The 27,814-nt window shown below is 41.3% G+C and overlaps 3 protein-coding genes across 3 annotated transcripts in view; 1 reads left to right on the top strand and 2 right to left on the bottom strand.

Annotated features, from left to right (window-relative positions):
• Window positions 1–2,205, top strand: part of LOC308098580 (phospholipid-transporting ATPase ABCA1-like) — a 91,462-nt gene extending 89,257 nt beyond the window's left edge. Inside the window, exon 49 of the mRNA XM_080446990.1 lies at window positions 415–2,205. Within this exon, the coding sequence (XP_080303116.1) occupies window positions 415–558 (144 nt within the window). The 3' untranslated portion in view covers window positions 559–2,205. The remainder of the gene's footprint in view (window positions 1–414) is intronic.
• Window positions 2,206–7,218: 5,013 nt separating this feature from the next.
• On the bottom strand, window positions 7,219–12,959 carry LOC308098880 (uncharacterized protein). The gene is made up of 3 exons (XM_080447341.1): window positions 12,690–12,959; window positions 10,094–10,222; window positions 7,219–8,609 (listed from the first exon to the last, which is right to left on the bottom strand). Exons 1-3 carry the CDS (start codon window positions 12,868–12,870, stop codon window positions 7,783–7,785), a joined length of 1,137 nt encoding a protein of 378 aa, XP_080303467.1. The 5' UTR covers window positions 12,871–12,959; the 3' UTR covers window positions 7,219–7,782.
• A 3,574-nt stretch (window positions 12,960–16,533) lies between these two features.
• ftr84 (finTRIM family, member 84) lies at window positions 16,534–23,679 on the bottom strand. The gene is made up of 7 exons (XM_080447121.1): window positions 22,953–23,679; window positions 22,259–22,354; window positions 20,969–21,202; window positions 19,703–19,859; window positions 19,419–19,475; window positions 18,658–18,711; window positions 16,534–17,871 (listed from the first exon to the last, which is right to left on the bottom strand). The coding sequence occupies exons 1-7, from the start codon at window positions 23,526–23,528 to the stop codon at window positions 17,303–17,305; spliced, it is 1,743 nt and encodes a 580-aa protein (XP_080303247.1). The 5' UTR covers window positions 23,529–23,679; the 3' UTR covers window positions 16,534–17,302.
• Between the last annotated feature and the right edge of the window lie 4,135 nt (window positions 23,680–27,814).

Genomic DNA, 27,814 nt, shown 5'->3' with positions numbered 1-27,814 from the left:
GACGCGTTGTGAGCTTGTAGATCGGCTATTTTCAAATAGCCGCTATGTATAAAATAGGGCTAAAGTGGTTAATGTATGTTTTATAATATCATAGTTTATATCTGAAAAGTAACTAGTAACTAAAGTTTTCAAGTAAATGTAGTGGAGTAAAAGTACAATATTTGCCTCTGAGATGTAGTGGACTAGAAGTAAAAGTATTGGAAATTGGAAATACTCAAGTAAAGTAGAAATACCTCAACATTGTACTTAAGTACAGTACTTAAGTAAATGTACTTAATTACTTTCCACCACTGCACCTGTCCATCATCCCCCTTGCAGACAAACGGCCTATAGTGTCGAATAACATTAATTCATTGTTTGCACGGTGGTCGCTTTTGTAACGTCCGTCTAACCGTCGCTCCGTCTCCCCGCTAGGTGTTCATTAACTTCGCCAAGGACCAAAGTGACGAGGACCACCTGAAAGACCTCCACCTGAACAAGAGAGACGCCGTGGTGGTCGACGTCTCCAAACTCAACACCTTCCTCATGGACGACAAGGCACGGGAGAGCTCCGTGTGATTCTACAACCAACCACTAGGGGGGGGGCAGAGACTAACAACCCCCCCCGTCCTCCCACAACAACCCCACCACCACCACCAACCACCTCCACCAATCAGAAACAAGGACCACTTAACGGAGGACATGTTCTTTCTTTTTTTATTTCAATTTATTTTTTAGTCTTTTTTTAAATGATCATTTCTCAGTGGACCTGCTGATAAGCACACAGCCTCTCGAACAAGATGAGGCGGGACTTGCAGGCGTTCAGACGAGACGCTGAAATAATGAAAGAAATTCAATGCAAATCAATGCAAAAACTACTATGTGAGAGAACTGTTAAGCTACTAAGACGCGAGGGGGATTGGCGTGGAGGCAGAAGACTGGTGCTTCTCCTCCACGGCGCGGACGGGTTGAAACGACGGACCGAACAGACTTGAAGCGGAATCAGTCCCCTTCACGGGGGGGGGCTCATTCACTCACTGGACGAGGCGGCTGGGAACCCCCAAAAAGGTCGACGGTTTGAATCCCGTCCGTCGTCATATATGTACGAGCGATCAAATGGTGGGGGAACGTGCAACGCTCGCTGGACCGAGCGTTGGAGGGAGGTCGAGAAGTCGTCGGCTTGAACGGGGGCCGTTCGGGCGGGGGAGGCGGAGTTATCGCGGCACTCAGCGGAAATGTGTACGTGCTAGCTCTGGTGTTAGCAAAAACGTTAAAAGATGCGAAAAATGTACCAATCGTTCACACACTGCCAACGGCCACAGGAGGAGGGATTGTTGTTTTATATTCAGGGTCAAATCTCTCTCTATCTCTCTTTCGTTACCATGTGCAGTTGTTTTATAGCGACAATGATTGATAAGAGGCTTCTACGATTCAACCGATCTCACTTTAAAAATATATATATTTAATGCCAGGCAAAACTGTTTCTAATTTGATCCATTTAGCTTCATTTATGTTTCTCTCTTTCTTTCGTTCTTTTTATAAGACTATTATGCATCTAATAGGCCAATTTAACCTCGACAGACTTTTGCGTTGGATTATTTGATATTGATTAAGGTAGATACATTTTTCTTTCTGTTATTTGCTTCTTTTTTTTTCAGTGTCTTTTGACATTGTCCAGCACAGTGCCTATATGCGGCAACATCCTGAGTGTCAGACTAAGGATTTTGCTGTGTAACTGTACCATGGTCGAGAGAGAATTCACAGCACTCCAACAACAACGACTCCACCACCATCGACAACAACAATGTACATAGGCTACCGAGGAATGTATGTGACAGACGGCAACATCGACAGCCGAACGACGACACCTTGCATGAAAGGGCGGTCAAAGCAATGGACTGCTTTCACTGAGACCCCTTTGAATCAAACGGCAGGCGACGAAACCAAGAGGAACAAAAGATGATTGTCACTGCAGAATATTGCTCCAGTAGGCGTGCCAGAGATGTGATGTAAAGTTAAAGTGAAAGCAAAGGACTGATAGATTCTTGTTTATTGGTCTTTCGGAAGTACCCTGGAAATATATATTGCATGCTCTCCAATGGGCCACACACACGCGCGCACACACACACACACACACACACACACACACACACACACACACACACACACACACACACACACACACACACACACACACACACACACACACACACACACACCAAGACAATCCTCACTTCTACTGTGTGTGCCAAAGCATGACTTGTCAGATGGGCTTATTAAGGACCTGAAGCGGACTGAAATCATACTCTATTGTTGTTGGATTTCCCGAGCATTTACTGTACAGTAAGCAGTACATGTGGAGTCTAAGTCCAGGTTCTGTTGTAAAGAAGAACATTGTGTATTAAATGTGACTAATGAGCTAATTAATGAGAACGTTCCATTTGGTAAGGCCTTAGATCCCATCCATGGAGAGGACTTTTTCTTTCTTTTTTTAATCCAGCGCAACCCCGTTAGCTCTGGTTGGCTAGCATCCTCTCCGTGTATGGGATGTAGAGACCGATACCCATTCCATGGACAGATGCTTTTATTACGCACCTGTGTGACATCAGAGACGGAGCCAGCACAGATGTGGATGTTATGTGCGATAATAATATTGTGATGTTGTCAAAAGAAAAACAAAAAAAAAGAAGAAAAATACAGTACTTGTGAAGTGTAAAACACAGCACCGGTGCCAAATGGAGCTGAATGTGTATTTTTAATCGACCAGCATAATTCTGAGGACACAACGATTCGTACCATCAAAGTTGCGTGTTTTTTTTCTTTTCAAATGTTTTTTTAGCAAACAGTCAGCTACAATTTTCCATTTTGATTACCTGTTATCCCTACATACAAAGACAAAAAAACATGTAGATGTACAATCCGTGCTCCCTTAATTCAGTTTCTCGTCTTTGTATCTTTAGTGCAGTTGCCAAACTTCAGTATCTTTGTGAAACATGTCTATACCCATTAGCCATCACAACGTTGGAGACATTATTACACATAAGCGTCCAGGACTTTCATGATCATTTATCCTCTTCCATTTTTAGGAGGTTTCAGTTCCCTATTTTGTAAACGAGACACAGCTAGCCAGTGAGACGGGCCGTCTGGTTCGTCACACACAGTGAGACACAAAACAGGGACCACGTCAGTGAGTGCACTTCCCGAGTGCTTCTAATCCAACGCACCTGCCATCGTTCAACGTTATGGGTCGATGGGGGTGCTCAACTTTATTATATCTCTTGTGAAGGGTTTCTATTTATTTATGGGTTGCACACGCAGTGGGGGTGTCGAGGCCTCGGAACCGCCAATAATATGGGTCCAGTTCTCAGCCTAATCCACATGGACACCCACAGCAGCGTGGAAAACCCACTGAGCACTTTATGACCAGAGTCCTTCATCCCAAACACACCCAGGTGCAGGGCTCTGGTTATTCGCACGTCAAAACATTGAGACTATTAAAGAAACCTTTTGCACTGGAACACGGCGGACAAGAAAAAGACTATATACCACTATCATGTTCTAAGAAACGCGAACTTGTTCCAAGGGAAGGCAATTAGAGGCAGTAGCGTTAAAAGTGCAACAACAAAAAAGGAGTTATAGTGAAAAACAAGAGTGACAAAGAAAAGATTTAAAGAGAAAGGTAGAAGTGTAATACCATGATGGTGATTTCCTCTTTTCACGCTATATATTATTTGTTTACATTTTGAAGTATTAAACAGTGGCTGTTTGAGTCTGTTACTTGTTGTGTACAGTTACTATTTACATGAATAAATAAATTGATACATTTTGAAAATAACATTTGGTGTCACTATCATCTATTTCTCGACTGCGGATTTCATGAATTTTACTCATTGTTAAAAGTTTAGTTTAGAAAAAGGACTCGATCAGACTGTGTAAGCAAGAATAGTCAGTCGAAAACCTGAATTTAGAACGCTTCTCACATAGTATTTATAGCTACTAAGTTTTTGGACATACAAAAAAGTTATTTGGCATGCTAAATAGTATGTTGGTATGTGATTTCGGACACAGGCCTGAATTTAGTATGCATCTCACATACTATATAGTAGCTTGTTACTAAGCTTTACTCATTGTATTGTCTTCTATTTAAAGTACAATAATAAAAAAAAAACGGTTTCATGAACCGGGTTGTTTTGAAAATTACAAGAAAAACAACTGAACTGGAAACGCATTAGATAGTGTATAGCTTTTGAAATTAATCAATTAGACCTATCAAACCGCAAAATACTTTCTTATTAACAACTTTGAGCACAGTGTATTACACACCAGGGTTATTAGGACTAAAACATACAAAATAACGAAAAGTTGAATATAAAATAAAACATATATAAAAGCTATACTAAAATGAAATGGCAAAACAAAAACGAATGAAAAATGCAATACTACTGTATAATAACCTCGAAATTTACCATATTGAAATTAAGGTCATATATCATGACTACGATTAATGAAGACAGAGCTGGAACTATTGCATAATGCACTCTGTCAGCTACTGTCCACTGTGTGCTTTGTGACTCTACCCTTCCATGCTTCATCACACCATAACTCTGATGGTTATACAATACACTCATATTTATTTCTCTCATTAACTAAAGAGAAACATGTGAAAGTATGACACATTTTCCTCTTCTTAAAAAGGTACAAAAGTAACTACAGACTCCAATCTTGTCTCACTTCACTTCATTTGTTTTCAAGCAGGACAGCTTCAGCTTCTATAAAACATGGCCAACAAACTACATGTTAGTAGTACGAATAGAAGAAGCAGACGGGTCTCCATGCTTCATGGACTTTCGTGTGCACTCTCAAGTTTGTGCGAGTGCGAATTTGTTTTCCAGACGTTATGCAGCAAGGGACTTTCCCCCTAAGGGGCACAGACATTCTATTAGGGGCTGGGCTATATCAATATTATACTGACACTGTGTTATGAGACTAGATATACTCTGGGATTTTCAATATCATAATATGATATGGCATAAGTGTTGTCTTTTCCAGGTTTCAAAGGTTGCATTACAGTAAAGTGATTTTCAGAACTTCTAGCTTTATTGATATTGAGGTATTTGGGCAAAAATATATTTTATTTTGTCCATATCGCCCCAGCCCTACATCTGACAGACTGACACCCTTTGTGATGATCGTTGTTGGTAACCATTTCGCCACATTGTTGTACAAATAAGGTTTCGTGCCTGTGTGCACTTTCATGCAAGTTTTAAGCAGTGGTGGAAAAAATACTATTTTCTTTTTACATAAGTAAAAGTATCAATACTGCAATGTAGAAACACACAAAATAGAGTCCAGTAATTAAGATTTACTTGAGTAAAAGTACAAAAGTATTGGCATAAAAAAAATACTTAAGCACCAAAAGTAAAAAATACTCATTATGCACAATGTTTCACAAGTTACTTCTAAAACGTATTAAAATATTTTGAAAATAGCAGATCTACAAGCTCACAACGCGTCGCATAACGTGTTGTGAGCTTGTAGTTCAGCTATTTTGGAAATAGTGGTCTCAAGAGTCTGGAATGATCAAATCAATCTTTATTTACAAGCACATTTACAACAATTGACCAAAGTGCTGCACAAAGCGAGACAAAACACCATCAAGAACATTATGCAAGTGCAACAACAGCAAAGTCACATACATCAATCAGATGGAAAGACATGGACTCAAATGCGATTAAAAGCTTTAAAAAAGTGTGTCGTGAGCAGGGATCTAAAAATCTTGATAGAATTAGTACTTCTAATATGGATGGGCAGGCTGCTCCAAAAGCCTAGAGCGGCGGTAGCAAAGGCCCGGTCACCCCTACTCATCAGTCTGGTTTTGGGAACCTCCAGGAGCAAGTTGTTGGCAGACCTCAGTGCTCTGTGTGGGATGTAAGGCTCCAAAAGGTTCAGATATAAAGGGGCCAGCCCGTGTAAAGATTTATAAAACAAATAAAAGAAGCTTTAAATTAATTCCAAAATTGACAGCGAGCCAATGCAGTGCAGCTAAAACTGGAGTTATGCGTTTGCACTCTTTTTGTGCCAGTAAGGAGGCGGGCAGCCGCGTTAAGCAGCAGCTGCAGGCGCCTGAGTGAAGACTGGTCAATACCGGTGAATAGGGAGTTGCAATAATCCAGTCTTGATGATATAAAACCATGGATTGCCATCTCCAGCTGTTTAGGTGGGAGATAGGCTTTTACCTTGGCTAACAGCTGTGGTTAGACAAAACTACTTTTAACAACCAAGCTTACAGTATATGTTCATCGAAGGGGACGGTACTGTCAAAGGTGACGCCAAGGTTTGATGCTGAGGTCCACCTGTTCCTCTTTTACCTCCTGACTAGAATCAGCTCCTGTCTATGGTTCAGCTGTTGTAAAGGAAGCAGCTCCTCAGAGACTGGCTGGGAATCTTAGCCTTAACCAGTGCCTTAACTGGAACGCATCTGTGTCACTTTAGATTTCTTTGGCTATTCAAAAATAGCAGATCTAGCTTGTATATCTGCTATTTTTTTTAAATCGTGAACATTTAAAAAAAAATAGCAGATCTAGCTTGTAGATCTGCTATTTTTTAAAAATCGTGAACATTTTTTTTCCTGAAAAATTGTTAGGATTTAGATTTTTTTTAGACACGGCCTCAGGTTTTAATGGGTTAACCACTAGACTAGGCCATCGGCCTATATAGCTGTTTACTGTTGTTTAGCGGTCTATCACAGCTACTGTCCACTGTGTGCTTTGTGACTCTATCCATCCAGGCTTCATCACACCATACCTCTGACAATCAGATATAAAACACTCATATTTATTTTTCACTTTGTGTAGCCCTCTCATTAACTGTGGGGTTTCCTCCAAATATCTATCATACTAGATTCCTTCAGCATTTTCCGCATCATGCAGGGGATTTTATTCCTTTATAGGTTTGCAGAGTCAAGTTTATGTAATTGCACATTTCAATCTCCTCCACATATACACATTACACATCACTCCGATTGACTCTTGAATTTAAATATGTAACATCTGTGGCTGTGGGATATAAACGTTAAAAAAGGCCGCCTCGGCCCGGGCGACTGGCGTGGCCGTCTGGTCACCTAGGCTGGTAATGCAGCCTGACAGCGTGTCGCGGGTTCCAGTCCCGATCCCGACGACTTTTGCTGCATGTCACCCCCCCCCCCCCCCATCTCTCTCCCCATTTCCTGTCAGTCTACTGTTCATCTATCAATAAAAGGCAGAAAAGGCTATTTTTTTTATCTTGAAAAAAAAAGAAAAAAACCCTCTTTATTATCCATCTTACCTTTAACTAATAAGTTAACAATTGAAAGCTTAATTTATTAAGACAATGGTATGGCTACTGACCTTTTACGGCCTGATTTATGAGAATAGAATGTGTTCACAAAACCCATCTTTTTTTAATGTTTCATGCTATGAGTCAGAGAGACGGGTCTCTAGCCAAAAGGTTTTGTATTTGTTCCCTTTTCGTCATTTTCAAAATGACCATACTCCTTTTATTGAGTTATGTAACCCATAGCCCTATCAATAACTGAAGATAAATAAATGACACATTTTCCTCTTCTCATAATCTATTAAAACATAAATTAATAAATAACTGCAAACTCCTATTCTTAATTGTTTTCCCCAAGCATGAAAAAACAACAAAACAAAACAAAACATGTCCAGCAAACTACACCGCAGTAGTAATCGCAGTAGTAGTACAGTAGTAGCAGTAGTAGTTTCCGTGCTCATGGGCCCTCGTGTGCACCCTCAAGTTTCTAACTTAGTAGTAGTCTAAGTTATGCAGCGAAAGGACCTTTTCCCGGAGCCACTGTGGCTGGGCCGATATGCGATTTTGTCTGCGGCGCCACGTCCTTTCGCACCTGTTGATGTGATTGCTGTGGGCGACCATTTTGCCACATTTCTTGCAAAAATAAGGCTTCTCGCCCGTGTGAATTCTCATGTGAACCTTCAGGTTCGAGCTCTGAGAGAACAGCTTCCCGCAGACGGTGCAAGAGTGGGGTTTGATGCCCGCGTGAGTTCTCATGTGAAGGTTAAAGCCCGAGCGGTGAGCAAACAATTTCCCACAGACAGGACAAGAGTGAGGCTTCGCGCCGGTGTGGATTCTATAGTGATCGGCCCAGAGGTCTCTGCGACTGAACTCCCGGTCGCACTCGGGACATTTGAAAGCTTTGTGTCCCGCGTGTGTGTCCTTCACGTGCGTCACCAGGTCCGGGTCTCTGTGGAACTGCGCCCTGCAAAAACGGCATATCTTTTGCTCCATACAGAAAACGTCGTCGCTCGGTGTGAACGTCGAGCCCGATCCTTCGCTCTCGTCACGTCCGTTTGCGACATCGTGGGCTGCGATCACAGTTTCATTGGTGTACGGGATCAGCAGACTGTCGCCGATGGCTTCTGGTTTAACGAATCCATTTGTCCCACAGTTGGAAATGTTGGTCTCAAAGTGTGGAACGATGCTGAGGTCCACCTGTTCCTCTTTCACTTGTGGAGAGTGAAGTTGAACGGCCTCATCCACCCGACTGGAAATCGGCTCCTGTCTGGGGTTCAGCTGTGGTAAAGGAAGCAGCTCCTCAGAGACTGGCTGGGAATCTGACAGAGAGAGAGCAAACATTATGAACATGTACTGTTTATAACAGTGTTCATTTTGACAGCAAATTTTATTTTGTTTAGTCATTTAGTTTTAGTCCAGTCCACACTAATTAAACTAGTCGCAACTCCTTGCAACATGCAACTACAGTACTTGCAACCATCATCTCCAATGGCAGTTGCAAGGAGTTGCATTGGTGTGGAGTGGCCTTAAAACTGTTTTGTTGCAAGGAGTTGTGACTAGTTGCATTCGTGCGTTCTGGCCTTTAGTCGACAAAATATCGTAAGATTGTTGATTTTGTTGACAAAAATGTATTTTGGCAGGCCTTGACAGCATCGTAATGGCTGATTTTACACTTGGTTGCATGTTGAAAATAGCCGATCTACAAGCTCACAATGCGTCGCAGCGCGACGTGTTGTGAGCTTGTAGATCGGCTATTTTCAGAGCGCAACACCCGAGCCCAACCAAACATAAAATGACTTGCTTTTAGTTCTACTGGCTCTCTTCTCCACTAGTCCCGCCCTAACATGTTAGTCTAGTTTTTATTTGTTGACGAAATTGTTAATATATTTCGTCTTAGTTTCAGTAATAGCTTAGTTTTTATTTAGTTTGTCAGTAAAAAAAAGGTTGTCGACAAACATTTTTCGTCATAGTTTTAGTCGATGAAATTTACACTGATGTACTGTAATGAAACAATCAACACAAAAAACGAAGAAATGTCATCAATAGTCTATAACAACTCATTCCAGTGATCTGGTAGAAATGTAAATGTGTTAAATGCAGTGTTGGGCAGTAACACGTTAGAAAGTAATTACATTATACATTACATTATTACAGTTATTAATCCAAGTAACGCGGTATTACTGTGTTAAAATGAACATGATTTGTTTTTAATTTTGACGGAGATAAAGTGCTCCGTCTCTCTTCTCTGCATCGTTTGTCTATGACCAGCGGTGTGTGTCCATCCAGCTGCACAGAGCCCAGTCAAGCGCCATAGTAGGAGGTTGTCACAAGTGAAAAAATAAAGCAGGTGACGCCTCCTCACCGCTTCAGTTTCGTCTTAAAAGTTGTGCAAATTTGCCCTCATATAAATCAAAATCATCTAAGAATATATAGCTTGCTGCTTATCAGAAATGGAAATTCTAAAATAAAATGTAAAGATATTTTCTTGAACGGAAATGACGAACAGATGACAGCTTCCGTTCTTAGATTTCGGGAGGAGTAATTCCAGACTCTGTATAGCATTCAGAGATTGTGGAATAGTTGTCTGGCTACGCGAGTCTAACCTAGAATGAGCCATTAGGATTGAGGGCGTACGCGTTAGCTCGTTAGCGAATGAGAATGAAGGGAGATTTGAGTGAGGCTGAGCGTGGAGAACTGTCTGAACTATCTCAATGCTCCATTACTTTGTAATAAGAAACTAGTAACGTATTACTCTTCTCGAGTAACTTGCCCAACACTGGTTAAAATATGAAGCTCGTCTTACCCGTTACCTGTTCCTCTTTAACTGGTGGGGACTGGTGAACAACCGTGTCCTCCTTCTGACTGGATATCAGCTCCTCTCTAGGGTTCAGCTGTTGTAAAGGAAGCAGCTCCTCAGAGACTGGCTGGGAACCTGACACAGAGAGAGTAAACAATGACTGACTATGAAGTCTATTGATGTTTGGCAAACAGTACTGTATATCCGTGGTTCTCAACCCGAGTTGTGATTTTGACTATTCGGCTATTTTCACAATATTTATCTGTGGAACCGAGTCAATCTAAATTTAATGCCTCAACTCCTACAATTCCAAACTGCTTGTCAGGGTGGGGGTCCCCAGTTCAAATATGATTATTTTGGGAGGTTGCGGCCTGAAAAGGTTGAGAACCACTGCTGTATATGACCCGTCTTCCATGTTATTTTCTTTCTTTACTCGTTATACTCTTTACACCTTTCTTTCTTGAAACTTCCAATAATAGCAGCTAGTGTGACAGAGAATTGACCCTTTTTCTAAACCTGTGATGTGACAATAATGTTGAATCAGAATATGTACTACAGTATAATGTGAATAAACAACAGAGAAATGTGTCATCACATTAGTCTATAACTCATTCCAGTGACCTGGTAGAAATTGAAATGTGCTAAATGTAAAGCTTTACTTGTTTTAAGCAAACAAACATCGTTTTAGCTTTTACATCCAGTTAAGGTTTAGTTTCTAGGCGGAGTTATTTCAACTGACAGTCTTATCACATGTCAAGTGATAATGTGTATGATCATCATGCCAAGAATGGTGACCTTCTTTTTAACGGACCAATGCCATTTTAATACCAACAAAAACATATACATAACATTTAAATGACACTTTCTTTACCCCCCTAATAGTCACTGGACATCCGCGCGGAAAGCCTGTACTTCTCCGTACATGTACAAAGAAAACATATAAAGTGTTAGCTCCATAAAGAACCTCTCACTCCGCTATACAGCTCCGAGATGAGGTTCTATGTCGTTACCTTCCAGAATCGGGTATACGTCCGCCAAGGCTCCGCTGTTTACCCTTTTGTATACGTCGTATCCCCAAACTAATGGTAGATTCCAAGCCGCACGGATGTTTAAAGTTTGGAACGGAATGGAACATTTTAGGAACGGAGCGAAACTACCCATTTAAATCGCTTATTTAGTCAGCCTGTGGCCATGTTTCCCATTCAATCCGGAAAACCCCCCTACGTCCGCTGCCAGTACTGCTCCCGGTTTGGCTACAATGGGAAACATGGCCACAGGCTGACTAAATAAGCGATTTAAATGGGTAGTTTCGCTCCGTTCCTAAAATTTTCCATTCCGTTCCAAACTTTAAACATCCGTGCGGCTTGGAATCTACCATTAGTTTTGGGATACGACGTATACAAAAGGGTAAACAGCGGAGCCTTGGCGGACGTATACCCGATTCTGGAAGGTAACGACATAGAACCTCATCTCGGAGCTGTATAGCGGAGTGAGAGGTTCTTTATGGAGCTAATAAAGTGTTGGCCCTGTAGCCCCGGGTGTTAACTCAACATTAGGAACCCGTGTGCACTGTATTAGTCCGTATGTTTCAATAGACATGCGTTTTAATCCCGTCTGTGTCGGAAGTTCCCTGTATTCCATGTGGCGGTAGTGACGGGGCGCATCCGGTGGAAGCCGGTATTACACTCAATGTAACAGGGTCCCCACAAATTTTTAGCAATGAATTTCCAAAACTTTTCCAAAACTTTTCCAGAATATTTAGCCCAATTTCCAGGCCTATATAACAATCATTCAGCGCAACAATGTGTCTCTTACTCCTATGTAGAATGCCCAAAGATAGGCAGTGTAGCAAAAATAAAGCATAGAATATAGAATAGTACAATTTCATTCAAAATTTCGTGCAAAATTAGGGCATAGCTCACTGGAAGACTCATTATGGCATCCGTATGACTTATTTTATTTAAATAATATATGCCATCACACAGCCCGTTCGGCGAAAAACTACTTATGTTACATATTTCGTGTAATGTTATACATGTTTATGAAAATGTTTTGTATTAACAAAATCAATAGCCAAAAACAATGCATAGCCAAATATTTTTCCAGGACCCTTGATAAATTCCAGGACCTTTGATCAATTCCCAAACTTTTCCAGTACTGGATTATTTTTTTTTCAATTTCAAAATATTTCCAGGAATTTCATGACCGTGGGGACCCTGATGTAAACAGGAGGTAAACGAGGTGGGAAAGAAATGGCGTTCCGGCCACAGACGGGATTAAAACACATCTATTGAGAAATACGGACTAATACATTGCACAAAGGCTCCGAATGCCGAGTTAACATTCGGGGCAACCGGGTAAAGCCCTTTATATTTTGCATTTGTACATGTTCGGAGAAATACGGGCTTTACTGGTGAAATTCCAGGACGAACTGGGGGGTGCTCGCAAAGACTCTCGAGTCGTAGACATAAAAATGTCAAAATCGGCAATATTGTGAGCTTGTAGAACTCGAGTAAATTATGTATTCCGGACTTTTTACTTGTAACAGAGTATTTCAACATTGCAGCATCGATACTTTTACTTGAGTAAAACGTGTGAGTACTTCTTCCAGCCCTGGTGAGGGTCAGTATGTGTTGTTTCAGCTGCTCCACCTCCCTCTTGGACTGAACCACCTGCTCTTCATATTCACTGATGCTTTTCTCAACAACACCAAAGATCTCCTCAGCAGCCAGAGTCAGCCGTTCCTGGAGAAACAGTCTGATGATCTGCTGTCTTCCTGACATGTTGGAGCTCAGATCTGATGGCTGTTGAACACAGATGACACAAACAAAGACAGATGATAGCAAGCATGGACTGCCTTCTTTTGAAGCTGTTGTTGAGGTTGAATATTTTGGTTCCTTCTATTCTTCCTACTGCTTCCGGGTTGTTGTGTGAAACTGTAGCTTGACGTTATATACCGCCATGGCGCCATCTGCTGGCCTGTCAGCTGCACTGTCCACTGTGTGCTTTGTGACTTTTTAGCCTAATACAAGGGTTCCCAAACTTTTCAGCCCTCGACCCCCCAAAAATAATCATATCATTTGAACTGCCCCCCCCCCCACCCTGACAAGCACTTGGAATTGTAGGCCATTGTGCTTTGTATGAGCGATCCAGTTTAGGGGACCTTGTATTGTAAATTGTACTTCCATGTACTGTTTCCATGTCTTTTCTAAATAAAGTATTCAATCAATCAATCAACAAACTTTTCAATCAATCAATCAATCAATCAATCAATCAATCAATCAATCAATCAATCAGGCATTACGTTTAGTTTGACTCAGATAAATATTAACTATATATCTTACACAATATTTGACAATTTGGCCAATTTGGTATTAAAAGGTCTTAAAAGTCATGGGCCTACTCATTCAATTGTAACTTTAGAAATGTGCAGATAGCTTGTAGGCTATACACATATACTGTAGGTTGATTTGTTTACTGTTGAGTGAGAAAACAATGTTGCACATTAATCATCTGGGAACCCCTTTAGGTTACTAAGAAATATTACTCTATGCCACAAACACGAACAATACACAATAACCTCTGTTTTAAATTAATTTAATCTTCATGTCTTCATTGGATTATTTTCTTTCTTATTAAAGTTTTAATTAGATTTTTTTTTACTTAAAGGGATACTTCACTTTCGGGCCGGGGACACATTTAAAAAAAATATTAAAAATAAATGAAAAAAGTTATGGAAAATTCATGGCCCCCTCACACATTAGTAGGACACTCTAATGCGTGAGGGGGCCATGAATTTTCCATAACTTTTTTCATTTATTTTTAATATTTTTTTTAAATGTGTCCCCGGCCCTAAAGTGAAGTATCCCTTTAACGGTTACAGATTTCAACAACTCTCACAAAACTGACAAGGAGCAGGTGAATATATGTCCAGACAATAATATTTATTTCATGCTTGAAATCAGGAGTTTATAATGGGATAGAAAATGGGATAATCAGACAAAAAGACAAAGTAGCCTAGTCCAGTCAACAAAAAAATACATCATTGTAGAGGAATGTCTTAATGGTGACTCAAGCAGTTTGTACACAAAGGCAAAAACCAACAGTAGGCCTATGCATGACGTCATGTTTGAAACTGAACTGTGTTCATGTCAACCTCTCTCTCTTCTCATTCGTCCTATTACTATGCAGAAATGCTCTAAACAGTTAATCAATCAAGGGAAATATGTACATAACTGCACAGATTTATATAACTGCTTGAAAAACAAGACCAGGAGACCTGGTTCTGCCAGACCCAGAATGACGTCCTAGTATGTAACACACCTACAAACCACTTTATAACTGAAGTTCATGATGTCATGAATAGTTTGTGACGAAAGGGGACGTCACAAACTTTTATTTGGCTGGGGTCGGAGGACAAATGGCCCCTGCCCATGTATGGACGAAACAGGTACAAAGCCTCATGTAAGCCCGACCCCTTGGGTCTGGTAAACAGGTACAAAACATGCACTACGTCACGGCTAAGCCGGACTTCACATGACGTGTCAGCCTGTGTATACCCATGTATGGACGAAAGGGGGACAGACTTTTTTGGCTGGGGCCGGAGGACAAATGGCCCCTGCCCATGTATGGACGAAACAGATACAAAGCCTCATGTAACCCCGACCCCTTGGGTCTGGCAAAAAGTAGCCTGTTTGATGTTTTATCTAAAACAGTAAACAGTAAATACATAGAAAAATACACATTAGCCTACTAGATCGTTTTGGTGGAGAGTAATAAAGTACTCTGTTTTGAGTATCTGTACTCTTTAACTCACTTGAGTATTTTATTTATTTCAATAATCGTGAAAATAGTTAATACAATTTGCTGTGAATTTGGGGATTCTTTTAGGAACATTTCTAAATGTCAATACACAATGCATTGATACTAAAACATTAAATTCAATTTTTATTTGTGCGTTGGAAATATGTTTTAAAACATGCACTTTAGATTTTTTTTAAAATTGATTTTTTCAAGTACTCCAGTACTTTAACTTAATTAGACAGAGCAACTATCACTTGTAGTTGAGTAGTATTCGACCGGGATGTATCTATTCTTTGACTCAAGTACTGGGGCTGAGAGTGCTTTGTCCACCACTGGTGATTTCACCCAGTCGCTCTCTGAATCCCGGAGCAGCAGGACAGATTCCACGCCTTGACGAGGAGAGACAGGGGTTTATGTAACGCAGTAACCATGGTTACTGAAAATGCCACACTTAACAATATCCCGGCCCTACGGAATTGATTCAACACCACCAGAATGATGACACACGGAAGGTAGGTGAACACGGTGAGCACAGTGACGGTCAGGATGATCTTAAAGGCTCTCCTCTTGACATCGTTGACCTCTACCCTCTGCCTGTCCCCTTACCCCGGGCCGGGCCGTTTCAGACCCCAGAGAACCGAGAGACAGCAGAACACCATCACCAAAACTATGACCGCCACACAACATGGCAAAACGTAATGGATCATTATTCCTTTTTTTATTATTTTGTCAAACAGCAAGGCAAAACAGCAGGCAAGGGTGAGGCTCCAGGCCGCAATACAGCAGAGCATCCTGTTTCTGAGGGTCTTGTACGTGAGGAAAAGCACGGGGTGGATGACGGCGATGTATCTCTCCAGACAGATGCAGCAGTGGAACAGCGGACGGCCAAGGCCAACAAGCCCGGTTAAAAACGTCTTTGCTCTCAGGGCGTAACTCTCACAGAGGCTTATTAAAATTAAGTAGCAAGCGCAGATCAAGCACGCACAAATCTCTCTTCCACAGCGCGTAGCTATGCATTGGCAGGCCCAGGCTGAGCATGAGTACGGAGAAGGGTAAGATCCCCACGGAAACCATGGGATGCGGGGGTTTGCACGGATCTTCCATGGTGGAGTTCATCGATTAGTCACGCCATGGAGACTAATATTCATGGATATTTTTTCGTTTTTGTCGCATACCTAAGCCAATAATTTGATGACCAGTGGACCGGTAGGAGACACAAAGGTGACTCTTTTAGTGTCTAAATGAGGGAAACTCAGGTCACCATGAGAGATGATAACGTTTTTTGTTTGTTTCCTTCATTATGAAGGTATCTATAGGAAACATTGATTTGTTTGTTCATTAATAAATTCATTCATTCATTCTTTTTTTTTCTTTTTTCCCCCCCTATTTTATATTTTTATTGATTTTTGATTTTCTTTTCATACAACAACTGACGTAGAGACGCTCTTAACAAAACAAAACAAACAAGCAGTGGGGGGGGGGGGGTTCCTCCAGTTCCATTGTACATCAACACCATCAGTAAAAAGAAACTCTCTTTATACCAGAGTTGTATGATAGGGGGCTTATCCTTAATCCAATTGATTAAAATTCATTGTCGAGCTAATAATAGGAATTTATCGAATAACTTAAATTGTGAGGGTGTCAAATCAATCTCTTTGCCCAAAATCCCAAAACCTGGATATCCACTTACGAAATTCATTCATTCAATAATCCATCCATCCATCCATCCACTTGACCAGACAAAATCCTTTCATGATAAAGAAAAAAACATTTATTTGCAGCTTTACAGTACACGTTTATTACTGAACTGATATTATAATATATATCTAATAATATTTCACATTATATGTTTATTCCGGCAATCACTATATTTGTGCGATCGTTCCAGCCATGGATCACAGACAGGAGACCCCAAGAATTACTGAATGTCAGTCGCCAGGTTTTCTTCAGAATATGTGTGACACTGATTTACTATGACACTATATGGTACATTAGGACTCCACTAGGACAGCGGTTCTCAAACGTTTTATTTTCAAGGACCTCCATAACTCTGAGAGTAGTGGCAAAAATAGAATTTTGACAAAAATGTCCACCACAGGCCAGCATGGTGATGATGACCCCTGGTTTTATCCCTGCTTCTGGTCAGACTGAATGAAATACATGCATTTCCTTTTTGTAGTCTGATATGTTTCATATTTATGTTTGATAATATCACAACTTATCATTTTCATAAAAGCATTTACGTTAATACGGGAGTCCCTATTTTGGGACACAATGCAATGCAATTGTGCTCATAATGCACTCACACTCACATAGATTGGTGATTTTTTTGCTATTTGTCGTTTGAAGACATATTATAAGGCATAAGTGTAGCCTCAGTATTTACACTGAACAAAAGACCTGTGTCTCACGTCAGTAGTGGGAGTGGGAGTGGGAGTGGGAGCGGGATTGGGAGCTCTGGGCCAACTGGCACAAGGACACCGAGGAACCCACTCCGAAGCCTGCGTACAGGGGCTCGGAGAACTGGGTCTTGAACCTGTGGACGAGATCCATGGTGTCGGACACCGAGTAAAAAGCCACGGTGTTGCCCGCGCAGTCGAGGTACACGCCGATGCGCGTGGCCCTCGGGGCGCCGGGCAGGTCCCGGTCCACCTTGTTGTGCCAGGCGGAGTAACCGGAGTCGGAGCAGAGCAGGCTCCAGGACTTGTCGTTGTATCCCAGCAGGCTGTGGGAGTTCTTGCCCTTTCGGCTGATGCTCTTGTAGGCCACGCCGACGGAGAACTCGCCGCTCCACTCCGCCTCCCAGTAGAAGCGGAACCCGGTCATCGGCTCCCCGCACAGCACCTGGGAGAAGCCGTCGAAGCGCTCCGCGTGCTCCGGGTAGAACTGGACGTTTTTCTTGCGCGTCACCCTCTGGTTTCCGTCCGACAGGACCAGCTCTTTGTAGACCGTGTTTGAGTCAAAGTTCAGCTTGCAGGCATCTGAGGAAGACATTATGTTAATATTAACGTGTTTGCATACTCGAGCCTAGAATAAAAAGACCTACTACAACAGTGGTTCTCAACCAGTGGTCCGGGCAGTGGTGGAAAGTAACTAAGTACATTTACTTAAGTACTGTACTTAAGTAAAATGTTTAGGTATTTGTACTTTACTGGAGTATTTCCAATTTCCAATACTTTTACTTCTACTCCACTACATCTCAGAGGCAAATATTGTACTTTTACTCCACTACATTTATTTGAAAACTTTAGTTACTAGTTACTTTTTAGATATAAATTATGATATAATGAAACATACATTAACCACTTCAGCCCTATTTTATACATAGGCTATTTGAAAATAGCCGATCTACAAGCTCACAACGCGTCGCACTGCGACGTGTTGTGAGCTTGTAGATCTGCTATTTTCAAATATTTAGTACTTTTACTTTTGATACTTTAAGTACATTTTGATGCCAATACTTTTGTACTTTTACTCAAGTAAATTTTGAATTCTAGACTTTTACTTGTAACAGAGTATTTTTATATTGCAGTATTGGTACTTTTACTTAAGTAAAGAATTTGAGTACTTTTTCCACCACTGCGTCCGGGGACCACCAGTGGTCATTGAGGGGGTTCCAGGTGGTCTCCACCGAATGGACCCTTATTAGATCTTTAACTCTTGAGAGTGTAAAATGAAACGGACCCGTAAGGGTCCATTTGGTTTCAGAATTCCACTGCATTATGAAGATAAAGGAACTAAAACAATAGACACAATAGCCTACTCACATCTCAGAAAGTCTGGTCTGGTTTTTGGCTCCTGAAAATCGGCACTTGAAGGAACTGTGTGGAGAATATGCAAACATGGAATTATAACAGATACTTACTGTGATCATCAGGAAGTGTCTGATATTGGATACCATATTTTGAAATAGTAATAAAGTAATGTCTTTCTAATGAATAATGCATTTAAAGGACAACAAGGGTTATTTTATTAGTTTGTAATGATAATAATTAAAAGATGAGTGTTAATGTATTGCTTTCTATCATTATAGAGATTTTAGTGATTTTTAACTGGGGGGCGGGGGCATTCGATCCATTGGTAAATAGTCTTGAACGCAGCCTCCGATTTCCGTGAAACTTTTTACGCGCATCCCCACTAGGCCAAGGAAGAAATTCCTCCCTACATTTTTCAAATCAGCCTCATGGTGGCGCTGTAACAGGCAGATTCACGTTTTGGCCTATACAGTTCAAGAGTTATAATTCATTATTATCATTACAAACTAATAAAATATCCCTTGTTGTAAAAAAAACAAAGTTGTCCTTTAATGAGAAATTATCTTGGAGACAGACTGGTCAACACACATATTGCAGTGTGACTCAGTAGGAGTCTAGCCATCTTTATTTATTAATTTGTTCATGCATTTATTTGAAAAACATAACTTTCATTTTATAACGGAAGTAAATGAAGCTCAGATAGGGCTAGATAGATAGATATTATGTTTTTCACAACGTAATCTTTAATTCTACGTAGTGTAACTGAAACTCACCTTTGAGTCGCTTGTCTCCACCTCTTGGTAAAAGTATGTACACAGGTGTTTCACTGACTGTGAAAATGAGATTAAAATTTGTCTTTAGTGTAAATGATATATTTATCAATATAACTGTGTGTGTGCGTGTGCGTGTGCGTGCGTGCGTGCGTGCGTGTGTGTGTGTGTGTGTGTGTGTGTGTGTGTGTGTGTGTGTGTGCGCGTCTGTGCGTGTGTGCGCGTGTTCATTCAATCTAAAGGTAACATCCATGACAGATGTATAGAATCTTCTCAGCGTGTCTAACCTGTCTTGGAGATTTTACTCAGTTCCTTCTTGCAGATGTCGTCCACGTGTTCCTTCATGTCGGAGGCCGTCTTACTCATCTCTCCAAAGGAGAACTGAGGGTTGATCAACACCTTGGGGACCATGGGCTCAGGAGGAACACACAGTGTAGGGAAATTCTAAAGGAAAACATCAGAACATACGCAATAATGTCAGGGTGAAAAAAATCCATTGGATTCTCTTTGAAGTAAGGAGAGGTGATCTGAATCCGGTTGTGAACTACCTCTGAGAGATGGCTTTTCAGTTTCAGAGGATATAAGTCCAGGCAGTGACTACCAATAACCACTATCCAACACTATAACATCAAACAGTGTGGGATTCATTTAATCTCTCAGTTAATCACTCTACAGTTAATATAATTCATATATTGTCACATATTAATATATTTGACCATACTGTCACACAGCAGGACGGATGCTTATATCATAGTGATGGAAACACCAGTAGTCAGCACTTTATAGTGGTACCTGTCCACCACCACCTTTATCACTATGCTATACTGACTCCTACAGGCAGGGCTGGCTCTTGTCAACAGGGGGTGTTTTAAAGGACACAAATATTATAGCAAATGGGAGTAGGACAGAGTTGCTACAGTATGTCCTCCCGGTGGGGGCCAGTAGGGTACAATAACAGTGGCAACACAGAAATGTGTGGGGACTCGGAGGATGAATTGTCATAACGACTAAATTGGGAGAAAACAAACGTTAAAAATAATTGGTTGCTCTAAATTTGGGGAGTCCCCCTGGGGCGTCCGGGGACCACCAGGGGTCCAAGAGGGGGTTCAAGGGGATCCCCAGCAAACTGAGGAATAGTTTAAACACTTTAACCCTATTTTATATTTAGACTATTCCAACATAGTTGATCCACAAGCTCTATAGCATCATAATCATTTTAATAATTTTAACCATATTTTATACTTTGGCTATTCAAAAATAGCAGATATACAAGCTCATAGCGCATCACTTTGTGCCACACTATGAGCTTATGGATCTGCTATTTTTTAAATATCGTGAACATTTTCACAAATCTTTTAATACATTTTTTACATTGTTTTTTCAAGCAAACAATTGTAACTAAAATCTTCGCTTCTGGAGGTCCCTGGCACGAAACATTTTCAGGTGGGATCCGCAGCCAAATACATCATTTTGGGGGTCCTTTGACATGAAAAGGTTTGAGAACCACTGTTCTAAAAGGTCACATCATGTCAGCGTGACCCCTTGCGGTATACCTGCAGGAAGTGGATGTTGTCCTCGGTGTCGAGGATCTGCCGGAGCTCTGCGTCTCGCCGCTGCAGCTCCAGGACCTCCTGCTCCAGCCGCTCCACGTAGCCCTCCGCCTGGGACATGGCCGCCTGCATGTTGGCCTTGATCAGCTGGTTGATCTCGGCGTGCCAGCGCTCCACCGCCTGCAGCATCTCGTGGAAGGTCTTGTCGCTGTCCGTCTGCGCCCGCTGAGCGTTACTCTGAAGGGAGCGCACGGTAATGTTGGTTCACATTGGTTCTCAAAGTGGGCTCCGGGGACCCCTAGCGGTCCTTGGGGCGGTTCCAGGGGGTCCCCAGCAAAAGTAGTTGACATAGCGTCACAATCATCTTAATCTCTCAAGAACAGATTCTGTAGAACAAACAGCAGAGGTCGCTGTTTTTCATTTTCAGTTGGATCTGGGTTCCCAGATTGCAATCATCTTAACCACTTTATCCATTTATATGTTGGCTATTAAAAAATTGCAATCTACAAGCTTACCAGCTTGTAGATCTGCTATTTTTGAAAATATTTGAAAAATATAGAAAAATGTAAGGGCACAAAACCTTTTATAAATTTGGGGGTCCTTGACACGAAAAAGTTTGAGAACTACTGTTCTCTAGTACATACAGTAGGAAAAATCCTTCATTTAAAGCTGCGTGTGTAACTTTCCTCTTCTACCCCGGATTCGAACGCGGTTTGCCAGCCTACTTGCTCAGGAGATAAATTGAATCTTGACCATCAGGTCAGGACAAATACAAGACAAAATACAACCACCCCAATTGTATGTAAGTTATATTGTATTAACACACACTACCATACAGATTGGACAACATTACATTTTATTTATAAAAAAAAGTGCCCATCTATTTTGTGTAACGCCTGGGATTCGAACGCGGTTCTCCCACGTGGAAAGCCAACATCTTAACCACTAGCCTAAAGAGGAATTCCCCCTTGGCCATGCTTTTAGGTCATCAGGCACTGAGCCACTCTGCTACACCCCCCTTTTGACCCCCCTCCACCGGGAAACCCCATCCGGGTCAAGGAACCAATAAGTCACATACTGTAGCAGCTTAGTAAGTAAAACACAGATTTTGAAGCATTACATCTCAGATGCATGGCTGTTTGTCCCACAACTTGTTTAACATACTGTAGGCACTTCTTTACAGGAAGTAACAACAATTGGAAATACTCCAGTAAAGCAAAAGAACCTATACATTGTACTTAAGTACAGTACTTGAGTAAATGTACTTAGTTACTTTACATCACTGGGACTTACTTTGAGAACATCCACGTTATGTCTGAGCTCCTGGAGTTCCTTCATCCTCTCCTGAATGATGTGTTGCACCTGAGACTGTGTCACCACCAGGACTTTCTGATAGGAACAATAGGCAGATAAGAAGACAACGAGTGATACACTGCAGTCAGAGAGAACAACTCAATCTACAATACATTCCAAGTTACGTACATTGTTGTCAATTGGCGTGGAAAGTTACCCACTTAAACCCCATATGGTTGACCGGAGTCCCTCAGGGCCCTATACTAGAGTATAGTGATATTATTGTTGTATCTCGGCTACATTGAAAATGAGGGCCTGCCCCTCAACTGTATTCCGAGTTGAAATAAAGGTTATGATGATGATGATGATAATAGCAGATCGACAAGCTCACAACACGATGTGTTGCGTCGCGTTGTGACTGTGAGCTTGTCGATCTGCTATTTCCTGCGAAAGCTTTCCCCACAATACGGATGCTGGGGTTTAAGTGGTTAATCTATTATTCCGTTTGGGCAAATCTGTTCATAGCAGCTTGAGATATCCTGCTAACAGACAGACAGACAGACAAAAACAGACAGAAAACAGTGATGCCAATGATTCACATGGAGGCACACAGAACCGTTACGCCAACAGAGACGGTGTATGAGTAAGTATTAGACCACACTGACTGACTGGCTGTGCGGCGATGAAGACTCACCTGTTTCTCGATGCGCTCCTCCTCCGCCGAGGCGATGTTGTGGCCGCGGTGCTCCCTGACGGTGCACAGCACGCAGATGCACATCTGGTCCGAGCGGCAGAACAGCTCCAGGCCCTTCTCGTGCTGCGGGCAGATCTTCCGGTCCAGGTGGCCCGTCTCGTCCACCAGCTTGTGCCTCTTGAAGGTGGCCGACTCGTAGTGGGGCATGATGTGCGTCTCGCAGTAGTACGCCAGGCACATGAGGCAGGACTTGACGGCCTTGTTGCGCCGGCCCACGCAGAAGTCGCACAGCGCGCCCTTGTGCATGTAGGGGAAGGGCGTGAGCTGCGGGAGCCGCTGCTCCAGGCTCACGTTGGGCAGGTTGCGCCTCAGAACGGGCCGCGGGGTGAAGGAAGCGCGGCACTGCGGGCAGCTGTACACCCCGGTGTGGTCGAACTGGTCCCAGTAGGTCTTGATGCAGTCTAGACAGAAGGTGTCTCCGCATGGGATGGTGACGGCGTCTCGTAGCGTGTCCACGCACAGAGGGCAGGAGAAGTAAGGCTCCGGGGATTGGGGGTAATCTGACTCCGCCATCATGGCGCTGTGGTGGAACTGTTGAAAGTGGATCGGTACACAGAGCAAACCTTTCTGCAGAGTTAGTGTCACAAAGTCCAAGTGATACGCCGCGTACGAAGGTAGCTAACAGACTCCAAATGCTGCGTGACCTGACAACCGCTCTTCTAATGGGTGTGAATCAAACAAGAGTCCAGTCCCTTCTCTAAAGTACTTAAAGGTGAGGCTTTGTTTGTAGTATAAACAGTTTGGTTGTGGTTTCCCACAGTGTTTTCAGCACCTGTATGAGACTAAACACGTCCGTGACCGTGATGGAATGTGCTTACACTGCGGTAATTAAAGGTATACTTACACAACTACAACATGCTTTTCAGCTAAATTTAAATAATTGTTCCAGAATATAAACATTTAACCACTGTCAGCCTGGCATCCCGATTTTGGGCATCAGTATAGGTGACATTGTGTGACAATATCAGATCTACAAGCTCACATATTGTGCATTGTGAGCTTTTAGATAGGCTATTTTTATCCATTTTGGAAATAGTGCTTATTCTGCTTAAGTGGTTAAAGTTAATTACTGTTAATTAGCTGATATATTGCACCTTTACCTTAGCGCTAGGTATACTCTTAGTTGCTTGTTCTAGAAGAGAATGCACTTAAGACTAGTAGTTTTCTTGCCTACCTATGTTGAATGCACTTATTGTAAGTCACTTTGGATAAAAGAGTCTGCTAAATGACTTTAAAGGTAGGGTAAGTGATATTTTTGGGTTAAAACAAAAAGTATTTTGTTAAAAGGTTAAAGCACTATATTCTGATAGTAATCATTGCTATAGAGTGTTTGTTCAGTAACAGGTGTCTCCCCGTCTCTCCAGCTCTTTAATAAACAGAAAATACATTTTCTGGTAGGTGTCAAAATCTCAGCCAATCAGGAGAAAGTACCCATTTTTAAGCTTCATTTTTATAGTGTTCCTGTTCAAATTTTGCCTGCTCATTTCTTAGTGTCATCACTTCCAATTTCACTTGTTTAATCTATATCCTGATTGAGTTCTCTATCCTGATTGGATAAAATTGGAAATGAAACTGAAACTGAAATGAAAATGCATTTTCTGTTTTATAAAGAGCTGGAGAGACATGGAGACTCCTTATATGGACAGGACACTCTATAGTAACGAGCACTATCAGGACATAGACCCATTTTGCAATTATTTGAATAATTGCAAATCACTTACCCTACCTTTAATGTAATAATGTAATGTACTGTTTTAGGTGTATTGTGTGGATTGTTTATCAATGAACTCTCCTCTGTCATTTCATTGTTACTAGTGTGTTGGTGGAATACACACAGATAATGGTAACGTCCACACCATCTGTTGTGTAGACATCACAGTACTAACAACACATCAACGATCTGTTCCAATAGAAACAAAGGCCTTTGGGCGGCATTTCAAGGAGCCACGGATACACAATTATTGAAAGCAACATACTGTGCATGTGTTACATATGAGGGGGGACAGACAGTCATATGCACAATGATGTATGTGTGCGTGTAAATCTCTCTCTCTCTCTCTCTCTCTCTCTCTCTCTCTCTCTCTTTTTGCCAACACAGTGAGTTTCATGATGTCAGGGCATCTGATGTGTTTGTGCTGTGAACATTAGCACTGGTATGCAGGCACCCACATGGATGAAGACTGACAACAAACACATCCTGAGCACAACAAGGTCACTCTGCTGTCTGAGGACACTCTGACCCTCTGGCATAGTGTAGCCCAGTGTTTCCCAAACAATGGGTCAGGAGGAGACTCAGGACAACATTTTGGGTCGCGGGCAAATGTCCAGTTTCTGTACTTATTATTTCAAAAGATGTTCAAAAGTACATTCTAAAAAATAAATAATCTGGGAAACAAAAATCTAAGATTTTTCAAAATAAAAAGATTTTTCAAAATAAAAAGATTTTTCAAAATAAAAAGATTTTTCAAAATAAAAAGATTTTTCAAAATAAAAAGATAAAAAAAACCTAAAGATTTTAAAGAACTAAAGCTATTGAAAATAGCAGATCTACAAGCTCACAACGTGTTGTTCTGAGCTTGTAGATCTGCTATATTGGTGCGCGATAGCGTCATATAACGGAGCATACAGTAACTCGAGCATGAATATCTTAGTTGACTGGAGTCCCCCAGGGCTCTACACTAGGCCTGCTCCTTTCTTTCCTCTACATACCACCACCAACAATAACAAAGCTCACAACACGTCACTTTGTGTCTGGGGTGAATGACAGGCCCAGGTAACGCAGAGACCTTTACACACACACACACACACACACACACACACACACACACACACACACACACACACACACACACACACACACACACACACACACACACACACACACACACACACACACACACACACACACACACACACACACACACACACACACACACACACACACACACACACACACACACGCGCACACACACACAAACACACAAACACACAAGCTGGTCCAAGTTACCAGGAACATGTGTAAAGAAATCCTCCTCATGGTTGATTTTACAACAACAAGCTGCCTGTGACAACAAGAGACCGAGGTAGAAGCCATCCTGTTCCTTCAGTACTGTCACTTTTTGCTTTCGAATTCACCTGCTATTAAATAGTGTTACCAGTAGAGGTCACATGTTGCTCTACTGTCTTTACTGAGTTCTAGATGAAGTGCAGTGGTGGAAAAAGTACTGACATTTTTTACTTAAGTAAAAGTACCAATACCACAATGTAGAAGTAGATCTGTTACAAGTAAAAGGCCTATGTTCAACTTGAGTAAAAGAGTAAAAGTACAAAAGTATTGGCATCAAAATATACCTAAAGTACCAAGTAAAAGTACTAAAATGTTTGAAAATAGCAGATCTACAAGCTCACAACGCGTTGTGACGCGACGCGTTGGGAGCTTGTAGATCGGCTATTTTCAATTAAATAGCCTATGTAAAAATAGGGCTGAAGTGGTTAATGTGTGTTTTATTATATAATAATTTATATCTGCAAAGTAAAGTAACTAAAGTTTTCAAATAATTGTAGTGGAGTAAAAGTATAATATTTGCCTCTGAGATGTAGTGGAGTAGAAGTAAAAGTATTGAAAATAGGAAATACTCCAGTAAAGTAAAAGTACCTAAAAATTGTACTTAAGTACTTGAGTAAATGTACTTAGTTACTTTACACCACTGATAATAATGATAAAAGGCTTTAGCTTATTGTGTTTATTCACAAAGCAGAGATAACTGAATGCATTCCACTTAATAAAATCTATTCTATTCTGACATACAGGATATTATTTCAGGAGATATATTCAGGAGAATGAATAAGGTAGATCATTTAAAAATCTTTATGAAACTATAAAATAGAGTTTCTACTGACTGATTTGATGAAAATGTTAAACTGTTTTAAATGTGTGACATTTGTAGGTTAATTGACATTGTGCTCATCTGCAACATTGATAATTACCATCAGGATTTTTTTTTTTTTTAAATGTGTAGGACCCCAATGGAAACAACTTCAAGCCATAGGCTTTCTTGGGTCCTCTTAGCTGACCTTGTATTCTTGTATTGAACTGTAGTTCCTGTGCTTTTTGTGCCCCCTCCCCCCCCTCCTTCTATGATGACCAGGCGCGGACACAGGATGTCTTGAGTAAGGCCTGGCAAATACGTGGTAGGGGGGGGGGGGTTGATAGACAGCTGGAGAGGGTTGAATAAGCTCTTCAAATAACTAGAAATGCATATTTATGTTTTAGCTCAGATGGCTACAATAGTTGGTAGATGGTGGGTAAATGATTAACCATGACAACGACTTTTTCAAAGATAGACTTTTATTTTGTAGCCCTACGTTCTTGAACCACAAGCATATCACTGTGCCAGTCACCTTGTTGTGAGCTTGTAGATCTGCTGTTTTCACAATTGAAACATTTTTTTTTAAATAATAAAAATAAAGACTTAGCCTACTACACACGCACACGCACACACACACACACACACACACACACACACACACACACACACACACACACACACACTCTCTCTGTACAGTTCTGTACATTGTACAGAACACATTTTATACAGTAGGCCTACAGGAATATAAGGCTATTTATCAACATTAAAAATATGTTTTTTGCTTGTTTTGTTTTTCCCTTTTTGTGTATGGCGTTTACTTTGTGTACGTGTGTATGCTGTTCCTGATATGATCTGTGGTGTCATAAAAACTCAAAAAGTAAAAAAAAAAAAAAAGAATATTAAAGAAAAGAAAATATTATTGTGATACAAAAT

The sequence above is a fragment of the Gymnoscopelus braueri genome (genome assembly GCF_963280865.1).
Source record: "Gymnoscopelus braueri genome assembly, chromosome: 2".
NCBI classification, from domain to species: domain Eukaryota; kingdom Metazoa; phylum Chordata; class Actinopteri; order Myctophiformes; family Myctophidae; genus Gymnoscopelus; species Gymnoscopelus braueri.
Note: the sequence above shows the minus strand (reverse complement) of the source record. Positions and strands in the feature narration are given on the sequence as shown.